We start from the raw sequence: 12,065 nt of genomic DNA, 5'->3' as shown, positions 1-12,065 counted from the left end.
ACGCCGTGGACACGAGGGCTCTGGTGGGGAAGTGGACCGAGCAGATGTGCGTGGCCACAAGGCCAGCTCCCAGAGGACCTCAAGTCTTGACCTGTCCCTCTTGTCTATTTGGGGCCAATACAGAGGCTGAGGAGGTGGTGGAGCCTCCCACTCAAGACTGTAAGCTCTATGTGGGCAGAGGATGTGTCCGCCTGTTGTTATACTGTACTCCCCCAAGCACTTAGTACAGTGCTCTGCACACAGGGAGTGCTCAATAAATATGATTGACTGACTCGACACCATTCCAGGCCCAAGGAGAGGTGAGGGAAGAGGGTCAGCTGGTGGTTGTAGGAGAGAACCAGCTGACCTCAGGCCACAGACCCCTGGTGATGGCTGGGTGGCCCTGGAAGCCACCTCTCAGGGGACCAACCCGATCCCGCTCTTCTGATTCCCAGCCAAACAGCACCATTAATATTTTAAATCGACTTATTACCCTCGGTTCACCAGTTATTAATCGCGCCTGTTTGGAGGGCAGGATTTACAGAGTGGCTTTGATTTGGCTTTCAATGCAATCTGCATAAAGCGGAGGCCAAAGAAGAACCCTGGATCTGTCTGCTCATGAGATGCCAGGTACTACAAGGAAGACATCTTCGCCGGCTTCCTAAGCCTTTTCAAAACCTATGTGCTTTTTCTGTTTTGAAATTTAATGTCTGTGGCGGAGATATGGGGTGAGAGGGGAAAAACCAGAATGGAGGAACTTGACCTCCCACAGCAGATCTTGCTCCCTAGGGCAGTTAGTGGGGTCTGGGAAGAAGCCGGGGGATCCCAGGAGCAGGGGCCGGAGGAGGGGTGTGGAACGGGGGAGCAAGACTCTCTGCTTGCAAGAACTGACCTTTCTCTCTGGCTTCTCGCCGCCTGCGCTCTTCCAGATCCAGTTTACTGACCAGCCTTCGGTGCTGCTGCAGAAACTCGTCATAAACATACATGGGGTCGGGACCCCTGGGAAGAGGGTGTCTGTAGGGTGAGCTGGGCTTGTGGGGCAGATTGACGTCGCCGAACTGCCCGGTCTGGGACAGCGAGGCCCTTTGCTGGCTGAGGATGGTCTGGGTGGACTTTTCCAGTTCCGCCAAGAAGGGCCCGTGGGCGTACCCGCCGTGTTCCAACGCCACCGGCTCTCTGATGGGCTGGTACTTCTCCAGCGCCTCCCGCTTCCGGGGCCCCTCGTCTGGCTTCTCGGCGCAGAAGACCCGTTCCACTTTGACCAGAGGGACCGCTTGCCGGCTGGGCTCGTAGGCGACGGGGTGGGGGTGGAGAGGATGATTCTCCTGGCTCCTCCGGGGCTCCAGCGGGCTCTCCATCAAGGACACGGGGTTCCAGAGCGCGGTGGGCACGGGGTGGTGCGAAGGCTTGGGGGAGATGAGTGGCGGGGGCCCGCCCAAGTGCTGCGCCGGCTCCCGCCCGCTCGGCTCGTGGCGGTTTGGTCCGGGCCTGGGGAGAGGAATGAGCCCGGCACTCAGGACCGACCCGGGATAGAAGCAGGAGTGGGGTTCGGGATCCAGGCCTCCAACTCCCCTCCCGCCCAACCTTCAGTCTGACTGTCCCCTTAGAGAACCTGCTCCAGGAGTGCTGTGGAGGCCGGGGTGGGGATTGGAGGTAATGCTGGGGAAAGTCTCCCGCTGCCTTCCTGGGGGCCATGGGCAAGCTCCCTTTTCCTCCCGGAGGGAAACAGGCTGCACGTTTCAGAGGGGAGGAGCCCTGGCTGCTCCCGATGCTAAGCCTCTCCCCGGAGCCGGAAACCTGAGTTTGCAGTGTATGAGGTGGGCTGCTCCCGTTGGCACCTGTGAGACCCCCGAAGGCCTATAGCACCTTGAGCACTGCCAGAGTCCCCACTGCTGGATGTGGGCTTGGATTTGAAATGGGAGCTTCCCAATATTAGTGGAAAAGGAACGCTGGGTGGGTTGGAAGAATCAAACCCAGTCTTGGCTTTCCCCCATTGGCAAGAGTTCGGGGTTCGAAAAAGGACCCCCCCGATCGGCTGGGGCCCCACTGCAAGCTCCTGAATGAGCTGAGTCTGGACAGTAAGCATGCCTCCATGCTTCTAAGAGAAGCAGCGTGGCTCAGTGGAAAGAGCACGGGCTTTGGAGTCAGAGGTCATGGGTTCAAATCCCGGCTCCGCCACTTGTCAGCTGGGTGACTTTGGGCAAGTCACTTAACTTCTCTGGGCCTCAGTTCCCTCATCTGTAAAATGGGGATTAAGATTGTGAGCCCCCCGTGGGACAACCTGAACACCTTGTAACCTCCCCAGCGCCTAGAACAGTGCTTTGCATGTAGTAGGTGCTTAATAAATGCCATCATTACTCCATCCATCAAAGCGCGTACTACAGTGGTCTGCACGTGGTGAGCGCTCAAATGCCACTGATCTCCAAGAGATCCGGGGGCCTCCAGTAGCAAACGTGGAGGGAGCAAACAGCTCCATGGATTTCTCTCCACCGGTCCTCTCGGGATCAGGGCCTCCCAAAGGACTCAACTACCGTTATTATTATTATTATTATTATTATTCTGTATCATTCCCCAGTGGACATAAAAACACACTTCCCCTCCCACTTCCAGCAGGAAGCCCCTGGGGCTGGCATTTGTCATAGTCTGTGCTGCCACCTGGTGGCCATTCCTTCAGTTGCAGAAGGCCAAGGGGAAAAATCTCCTTTTCCTTATTCTAGGGTCACCGGGGTCCCCGGCCGGGGCAGTGTCAGAATTCCTGCCTTTTCCTGCTGGGCACGGAAAGGGCAATCCTCCCCCTCAGCCCTGGTCCAGCTGGGAGAAGATCACGTGGGCCAACAGACTGACAATGCCACGGATCCAGGGAAAGAAGGGCCGGAGAAGCAGCGTGGCTCAGTGGAAAGAGCCTGCACTTTGGAGTCAGCGGTCATGGGTTCAAATCCCGGCTCCGCCACTTGTCAGCTGTGTGACTTTGGACAGGTCACTTAACTTCCCTGTGCCTCAGTTACCTCATCTGTAAAATGGGGATTAAGACTGTGAGCCCCCCGTGGGACAACCTGATCACCTTGTAACCTCCCCAGTGCTTTCCGCATAGTGAGCACTTAATAAATAATAATAATAATAATGTTGGTATTTGTTAAGCGCTTACTATGTGCAAAGCACTGTTCTAAGCGCTGGGGGGAACACAAGGAGATGAGGTTGTCCCATGTGGGGCTCACAGTCTTAATCCCCATTTTACAGATGAGGGAACTGAGGCACAGAGAAGTGAAGTGACTTGCCCAGGGTCACACAGCAGACATGTGGTGGAGGCAGGATTCGAACCTATGACCTCTGACTCCCAAGCCCGCGCTTTTTCCACTGAGCCACGCTGCTTCTCAGGGACCCGACCCCTAACAGCCGGCTTAAGGGCGATCCCCAGGCCCTACTCGATTCTCCACGAGAAAAAGCACAAAGCCACACTTGCAGCTCACCAGGGCACAAAAGGGGACGACACGGTGAAACCATTCTTAAGTAAGTGGCAGAGGAATAAAACCGCTAGCGGAATAAATCTTTCATGCATTTGAGCTAAGCTGCTAATGGTTTTCCAGCTCAGAGCCCTGGACCTTCTGCGCGCTGGAGCATCAAGTTCCGGTCCCCATTGAGAGCTCGTGAGTGGAGTCCCGCTACAAGGTCCGGCATCCCCCAAGGGCTCCAGACGGCCCCCGCAAATCTCCCAGGTGATGACCTGGTGCTGAAGCAAACAGTGCTGGGGCCAGTGACCAGAAGTCCCGGGGATTCTGTAGCGGAACAGCTGGTTGGGGCAGTGCCAACCTTCTCATTGTACCTTGATCTCATCTCTCTCTCGCCCACGTCCTGCCTCTGGCCTGAACACATGCAGCTGAATTCTGGGAGGAGGTGGTGAGAGGATGGAGGGAGGGCAGAAGGGACCCAGTTTGAGTCAGGGTGTTATTAAAGGCCCTGCCTCCCACTGGGCTCCTCTCTGCAGGCCTTGCACCCTCTTCCTTCTGTCAATGTACCAGAGGTGACCTTGGTCTTATTTTAGTTTGATTTCCAGGGCTGTCAGAGGGGAGAGTGGGAAGCTGGAGGGAGAATCTGCATTGTTGTGCAGACCTGCAATCCGTTCCCTATTATACCTGATTAGCTTAGCTAATGCCCTCGCTGCCCCAAAATAACAAAGGAAACCAGAGCACGGCTGGCTGGATGAGCCTACCCTGCTTAAGCACTCAGCTTAAGAGCAAGGGAACCAGTATCAATCAGCCAAAAGGTTGAGCACAGAGAAACAGGGAGGCAGGGAGAGGAACGCATCAGGTGAAGTCTAAGAGACAGAGCCTCACTCTCAAATCCAGATTTTCTCTAAACTGGGCTCAGCTTTCCCTCTTCTAAGGAGACTGAGCCTAGTGAAAAGAGCCGAGGACCAGGAGTCATGAGACTTGGGTTCTAATCTCGGCTCTGCCACTTGCCTGGTGGGTGACCTCGGACAAGTCATTTACCTCTCTGGGTCTAAGTCCCCTCATCTGTAAAATGAAGATTAGATACCTGTTCTCCCTCCTCAGACTGTGTGCCCTGTATGAGATGGGTTACTGGGTCCACTCTGCTTTAAGTGTATCTACCCGCTGGGCTTAGCACAGTCAGTGGCACAGAGTAAGTGCTTAATCCAATCCAGAATAACCGTCAGCCTAGTCATACAGGGAAGGGCAGGACTTTCTGCCACTCTGGTCCTGACTGAGAGGACAATTTGGGGCCGGGTTCCTATGAATCCTCTAGGCAGAATGGGGACCTCAGGTCGGGCTAAGTCAGGGGACACAGGTCATCTTGCCCTTTCCCCTCTCGCTAAAAACCCAGTCCAACGTCACACCTTCCCCTTGGACACGGGAGCTAGACTGAGCCCGTAGAATGGGGGGAACAATAAAGAAGGAGGAAGGGGAAATGGGGGCTCTGGTTCCAAACCCCATTCTAATAATAATAATAATGGCATTTATTAAGTGCTTACTTAAGGCACTGTTCTAAGCGCTGGAGAGGTTACAAGATGATAAGGTTGTCCCACGGGGGGCTCACAATCTTATTCCCCATTTTACAGATGAGGTAACTGAGGCACAGAGAAGTTAAGTGACTTGCCCAAAGTCACACAGCTGACAATTGGTGGAGCCGGGATTCGAACCCATGAACTCTGACTCCAAAGCCCGTGCTCTTTCCACTGAGCCATGCTGCTTCCCTAGTTTCTCCCCTGCCAGGAGACCAAAGACCAGGAGACCAAAGCAGGTTCGCCAGAGCACAGGCAGGCTGCCAGAGTTGAGTAGGTATCCTGCACGTGGAGCCTGGCTGCCCAACCCTCAGTTGCCCCTGTGGCCCAATTTCCGCTGGGTCAAACCCTGGCTCCGCAGTGCCGTTGACTCTGGGGAATCCGTGGGCCTTGGCCTTCTCTCTGTCCCTCATCGTGGGCATAGGGAACCTACAGGGGCCTCACCTGCACTTATGTCCACATCTGTAAGTACAGTGCTCTACAGACAGTAAAGCGCTCAATAAATACGATTGAATGAATTTATGTATATTAAAGTCTGTCTCCCCCTCTAGACTCTAAGTTCGTTGTGGGTAGGGAATGTATCTGTCTATGGTTATATTGTACTCTGCAAAATGCTTAGTACAGTGCTCTGCACACGATTTTGACACCTGTTTACATGCTTTGTTTTGTTGTCTGTCTCCCCCTTCTAGACTGTGAGCCCATTGTTGGGTAGGGACCATCTCTATATGTTGCCGACTTGTACTTCCCAGGCGCTTAGAACAGTGCTCTGCACACAGTAAGCGCTCAATAAATACGACTGACTGACTGACCTGGGGTTCTCAGGCCGATGCTCGGCCTCCACCTGGGGAGCGGGGCGGCCGATGTCCAGGTGCTGTTCCAGCACCTGCTGGCGGAATTCCGACACCTGGGACTGCCGATCCTCCTTCTCCTGCCGCAGCCGCCGCTGCCGGGCCAGCCACTTCTCCTCCTCGTTCGTCCGCTGGATCAGCAGGGCCGTGGCCGCGCTGCTGCCGGGCAGCGGGAAGATGCTGTGGCTGGAGATGAGGCTGGGCACCGAGTGGTGGGGGGCGGGCGACGGGTGAAGGGGGTGCTGGACTGGTTTGGGCGTCTGCAAGGAGGCATCCTTGAGTTTCTCTGCAGGGTGAGAGATGCCACCCCGGTGGGGGGAGCCGTCAAGACGGGGTGGTACCGTTCACTTCTCCCCAACCCGCCACCCCAGGCCTCCCTCCCACCTGCTAAGGCTCTTCGGCTCTCCAGGGGGAAAGGCAGTCCAGCCCTCGGCCCTCCCCCAACAGGGAACCTGCAGTCAGGGACCGGGGCTGGCGTGAGGGAATATTCTCCGAGCCCCCAGGCCCTACGGGTCTGACAACCAAGCCACACAGGGAGTGCCGGACCCTTCCAGCCAGGCTGGGAACCGGGTCTTGACCCTCAGGCTCTTGCTCTTCCTCTCTGCCATATAAAGACAAGGCTCGGTTCCCCCCACCCCCTACCCCTACCCACCCAGAACACGAACCACCTTCCCTACTGCCACAGGCAGGAAGTTACCAGATCTGTTTGGAGTCAGTTGCTCTGAAGGTTTGACCCGCTCTTCCACCGGATGGCTCCTCAAGCTGTGCAGCTCAGAAACCGGCAGGAACTGGGTTTCCATGGACTTCACCATCAGCTCCTTCTCCCGAGCTCGTTCCCGCTGCCTCTCCAGCTCCCGCTCTCTTTCCCGCTCCCTCTCCTTCTCCCGTTCTCTCTCCAGCTCCTTCTCCCGCTCCCTCTCCCGTTCCCGCTCCTTCTCCCGCTCCCGGTCGGCTTCCCGTTCTCGTTCCTTCTCCCGTTCTCTCTCCCTTTCCCGCTCCCGTCTCAGCTCCTCGTCCAGCTGGAGTCTTGGAGGGAGGTTTAAAAAAAGGAGACACAGAGAGAGAGGGAAAGAGAGAGAGAGAGAGAGAGAGAGAGGTCAAAGGTTGATCATCCTCACAAGTCCAGATGCTAGGTATGCAGTGAACACCCCAACCTGTTCCCGGGAGACTGGGGGCACTTGTAAAGTACCCAACCAAGAGACGGTACTTCCAGAGAACACCCCTTCCACACACCCCCGAACCCCCACTTACCTCTCTGCTGTCAGGCTTGACATCCTCTCTGACTGCAAGGCCGACAGAGACGAGTGAGAGAGCTCGGTGGGGTACCGCACCCCAGAGAGGTGGAGGTGCATAGCTGAAGGGTGCAGAGGGGGCAGAGACCCAGGGGTTGGGATCGGGTAGAAGGGAGACCTCAATGCAGAAAGGCAGTAGGAATCATCCATCCTGTGGGAGAGAGAACACACTTTATGCCACCCTGGCCCGCTAGACTGAAGACTCCTCAAGCATAGGGACTGCATTGACGTTCCCTATCAAACGTTCCCAGGAGCTTGCAACAGCGCTTGGCCCACGGGAGGTGCTCAATAAATACAACTGGTTGATTAGGGAGTCACAGAGACCCACAGCAGGGGCCTGGTGAGCTGGAAACAGAGAATTGGGTCTTGGATTTGGGGAGGAAAGCAGCAGCAGCAGTAATGGCAACCACAGGCTGGTGGAGTCCAATAGGCTTCATCCATGACATCCTCTCGCCATGGGTCTCGGAAAGGTATTGGGTGGGAAGACAGGGAAAGGAGAACATCTTATACTTGGAGATCTTAAATCAATAAATCATGTGCTGACTGTGTGCAGAGCACTGAACCAAGTGCTCAGGAGAGTACAATATAACAGAAAACATAGACATGTTCCCTGCCTACAATGAGTTATCTTTAAGCGCACTTAGATGTCACCTGGATGGTAGCTCACCATGTGGGTCGGGGGGAAACAAATACCCGCTATCTATCAGCCTAGCCCCCGTGCCACCCCCAGGGGGGTGGGGATCTGGGATCAATGAAATCAATAAATTATATTTAATGAGCGCTTACTGTTTGCAGAGCACTGCAGTAAGCACTTCGGAGAGTACAGCATAACAGAATTGGAAGACCAATTCCCTGCCCATAAGGAGCTATGTGCATATAGCTTTAATTCTTTATTTTGATGATTTTGACACCTGTCTACATGTTTTGTTTTGTTGTCTGTCTCCTCCTGCTAGACCGTGACCCCGTTGTTGGGTAGGGACCGTCTCTATATGTAGCCGACTTGTACTTCCCAAGTGCTTAGTACAGTGCTCTGCACACAGTAAGCGCTCAATACGACTGAATGAATGAATGAAACGAGCTTACAGTCTAACGGCAAATGAAATGAAACAGTTGGAGGCCGCGGAGGAGAGGCTCAGCCCTGACCCTTCCTCCTCACTGCCACACACTGTCAAGTGCCCCTCTTTGGCTACACAACCATCCTCACTCCCAACATCAAAGCCTCTCTACTGCCCTATGCAGTTCCCCCAAGTGTTCCTGGGGAGTAGGGAGACTGCCGGCAGTTCTTCTGGCGTCCTCTTTTGCTTCCCCACCAATCGAAGCATTCGGCCCTCCCGCAAGACCCGGAAGCAGTTGGGAAGGGTCTTGCCGAGGGCAGTGGCTGGTAATCCGTCCTCGGGGTCTACAAAACAATCTCCCCTGCAACATCTCACTGCCCAACAGGAAGCCCTGGAGCACTTCAACTGGCTGGAGTGGCCAACCACCGGGCAGAGTCTGAGAGCTGGCAGCCATGTGACCCAGTTAAGGCTCAGCGAGGGGACCGGGGGACAGGGACAGGAACGGCCCCGTCCTGCCGGGGAGGGTTGGCCCACCAAAGTCCCTTCACCTGAAGGCCGGGTGCGGGAAGGGGTGAGGGGCCAGGTAGCTGGGGTGGTAGTAAGCGGCAGCGGTGGCCGGGTCCAGGCTGATGGGAGGCAGCGACGACATGCGGAGGTCCTCTGCAGTGTGGTAGGGGCGGAAGCTGCGCAGGTAGTCTTCGGTGACCGCACTGGGAGGCACCACGTGGTGTACTGGACGCTGGAGGCTGCTGGAGGGAATCGAGAGGAGAGGCAGGGCGGGAGAAGGGACGGGGGAGGAAGTGAGGGGAAGGCAGGAGAGGTTAGCGGTTATTTTTCTGGGCTACGAAATCAATGTGCTTCTGTTGCCCTCTGTAGTTCAGTCTGGAAGCCAGGAGGCTCTCCAAATTGCATCTCCAGGGGCCGGCTGCCCTCCTGGGGAACGTTCTGCCTTGCTCCAGTGGGAAGCCGGGTTTAGGAGGTGGAACGGTTGCCACCGGCTCCCAGCTCCCAGCTGGCTCCCAGCTTCGCAGGCTACCTCCACACCACGCCCGCCACTTTGGCAGCCGTTCCTCTGGGACCCCGGGGAGCCCTCCTCTCCCCCTCAGCCACGGGGGGCCTGGCAAGCCACACTGCCTGGTCACCGTGAGGCCAAAGTCTGGGATTAGAGGAAAGGGCCCGGACACTTGGGACTGCCCAGTCGCTGTAATGTGGAGGTCAGCCTCGTTAACCTGGGACAGCCATCGGTCCTTAAGTTTGAAGATGGAAAGCGACATACACCTTGTGGCTCAGGGGACCGTCGGCCTCAGGTTCTTGTGGCGCATCGTTACCCACCGCACTCCCCGAAAATACACCGCCAAAACGTCTGCCCCAGCTACAGGAGACAGCGAGGTTGCTCTCTGATTCGCTCTGGGGTGGACAGAAACTGGGGTGTAGAAGGAGAGCATAGCCTCGGAGTAAACGCTCAGGATCCAGGGCTGCTTCTCAGATGCACCAGTGAAACACAGCAGGTTTCCCTTGGGCTCTCCCGGATACTCCCACACTTCCCCTGCTCCCTGACTCACTTCAATGGTTGGAAGCGGGAATCCTGCACGACAGAGTTGGGGGGGAGGCCGAAGGAGTAGGGCGAGCTGAGCAGGTGGGACGGGACGGCCGGGCCCCCTGCTTTCTCCTGGGGCAGCGGGGGTTCAGCGATCAGGCGGTCTCTGCTACTGCTGCCCCTCGACCCCGCTTCTTGCTGTGAGAACCAAAGGAAGAGCACAACAGAGTCAGATGGGTGGGGAGGCCGGGCTGGGGCCTGGAACCGGCACAAAGAAAACAGATGCATCTGGCCACAAGTTATCTTAGCCACATCCGCTGGTCAAGGAGCCTATTATCAGGGCTTCTCTCTGGAGAAGCATATAATCAAAATATCAGGAAACGCAAGGCTTGAAATTCAATTCACAGTCCCAAAATATGCCCAATTTGGGAGAACTTCCACCAGAACTGCAAGGCATATCTATTTTTGAGCCATTACCCTGTGCGCCTACACACGCCCCCCTCCCCTCTCCCGCAGCCTCCTCCCCACCGCCCCGTCCAACCTACTCCAATAGCTCAGCAGCTGTTTCCATGCCAGACCTTCAGTGCTCTGCATCCTGAAAACCGCCCAGCAAAGATTAAGGGGCAGGTTCCCATTCTGGAGTTGTGGTCTTGCCATAGGACGGTGCCTATGGATACTTGGACTCTGGGGAGGATGGGAGACCACAGACTAATTCCTCACCCTTGACCCGATACCTCTAAAGACGCACGCGCGTGTGCGCACACACACACACACGCGTGCGCCAGTTCCTCAAGTGACGCTGGGCATCAGCTGCGATGGCAGCTGCTCACTTTCCATTCTGGCTACCCTGGGCATGCTGACGCCCACATAAAAAGACAGGGGCCATCAGGATGTGGGCACCGCTACCAGGATAGGGCAAGCTAGTCCGCAACCATCAGTCCCCTGAGTGGCCCGCACTTCAGCTGTGATGGGGGACAGCAGTTGCTCTGCCCTGCCTGTTCCAGCCCATCTGGTGGCTCCAATGAATCTACTCAGTGGCAGAGGCTGGTTGGTTGGCAGAGCTAGGCCTCCTAGCCCCAGCATCCCCTTGAGTTACAGCCTTCAGGGCTGAGGGGTGGAGGGAAGGAGGGAGGGCAGTTACGGCCAGAACCGGCAAATTCTGGACCCTCGTTGGTTGCAGGGGGCATGGGGGCAAAGAAGAGGGGAAGCAGAGGCAAATCAACCTCAAAAGAAACTCAAACTGAAAAAGAAACAAGTAGTAATATAACCTGTTTGGAGGCTGCCCCAGAATGGCGCCAAGAAGCCACCATCACCGGGGCCGCTCCGTGACCTCCTAAGGTCCGTCCCACCCAGAGCCGACTGCCTCCTCTCCAGAACTGTGGGCCCATGGGCTAAATAAACCTAAGGCTGGTGAACAGCTGTGCGTTCGAGTCCCAGCTCTTCCATGAACTCGTTTCCCCACCTCACTCACTCAAAGCTGGGGGGTGACAATAGTGACATTCAGTGGACTCAATCAGCAGGAAGGCTCTCCAAGGTGGAGCCAAGAGCTTGCCAAGGGACAGACCCAACCCCAGGATCCCAGCTCAGGGCAGCCATGCTTCCCTTCCAGGGCTCCGCCTGTTGCTGTAGCTGGTTTTGGGGGGTCGGGGAGCGGGCACGGAGGATCCTGAACTCACTTCCCGACGGGAATGAGAATCCCAGTTCTCCCTGGGGGATTTGTGGCTGCCCACCGGTACAGCAGATACATATAGGGTCCCTCCTGGCCTAACTGGAGGAGTCGGGAGGATATGGGACCTTGAGATTTCAGCCCACGCCAACCTTCCTGGCACCTGGATTTTTCAACTTCAATATCCAAGGAACTGGGAAACACGCAAGAACGTTAGATCAGAGAGTGCCTACCTCTCTCTGTTGTGAAAACCCACTTGGAAAAAAAATGACCCCACACTAAGCCCAAGAAGGGGCCACAGCTCCTTAAGGCTCTCTTAGCCCTGGTTCAAGCATTCTCTCTCTGACCTGGCCATACCACCCCCACAGCTCCTGGGAACTGACCCCAGCCTAAGTCACAAGGCAAATAGGTGAGATGGGAAGAGCCTCTCCAAACCACCCAACCCCTGCCCTAGCCACTGAGCAGACCCTTCCAGAGAAGCCTTAGTTGAGCTGGGCCCTGGGCAGAGAAGAAGTAAGACCGTCCTGGAGATGCTTGGTAGAACCATGCAGCCTGCCTCCTGGGCGGGCGAGAGAGGGCAAGTCACAAACACTAGACAGAACAGAATGGCGGGGGAGACAGAGAGGGGGGAAACAGAGGGAGGCAGAAGGAGGTGGAGGAGGGGATAAGGG

General features: G+C 56.2%; 1 protein-coding gene across 5 annotated transcripts in view; it reads right to left on the bottom strand.

The window, feature by feature from the left end:
• Positions 1-12,065, bottom strand: part of GSE1 (Gse1 coiled-coil protein) — a 574,350-nt gene that overhangs the window by 14,561 nt on the left and 547,724 nt on the right. For all 5 annotated transcript variants that reach the window (XM_038754464.1, XM_038754465.1, XM_038754467.1 and 2 more), the window contains 6 exons: positions 9,754-9,926; positions 8,740-8,937; positions 7,096-7,287; positions 6,542-6,870; positions 5,806-6,130; positions 872-1,467 (listed from right to left, as the gene is read on the bottom strand). In XM_038754464.1, coding sequence (XP_038610392.1) covers positions 872-1,467; positions 5,806-6,130; positions 6,542-6,870; positions 7,096-7,287; positions 8,740-8,937; positions 9,754-9,926 — 1,813 coding nt within the window. The remainder of the gene's footprint in view (positions 1-871; positions 1,468-5,805; positions 6,131-6,541; positions 6,871-7,095; positions 7,288-8,739; positions 8,938-9,753; positions 9,927-12,065) is intronic.

Source organism: Tachyglossus aculeatus, chromosome 11, assembly GCF_015852505.1.
Source record: "Tachyglossus aculeatus isolate mTacAcu1 chromosome 11, mTacAcu1.pri, whole genome shotgun sequence".
Classification (NCBI taxonomy): domain Eukaryota; kingdom Metazoa; phylum Chordata; class Mammalia; order Monotremata; family Tachyglossidae; genus Tachyglossus; species Tachyglossus aculeatus.
Note: the sequence above shows the minus strand (reverse complement) of the source record. Positions and strands in the feature narration are given on the sequence as shown.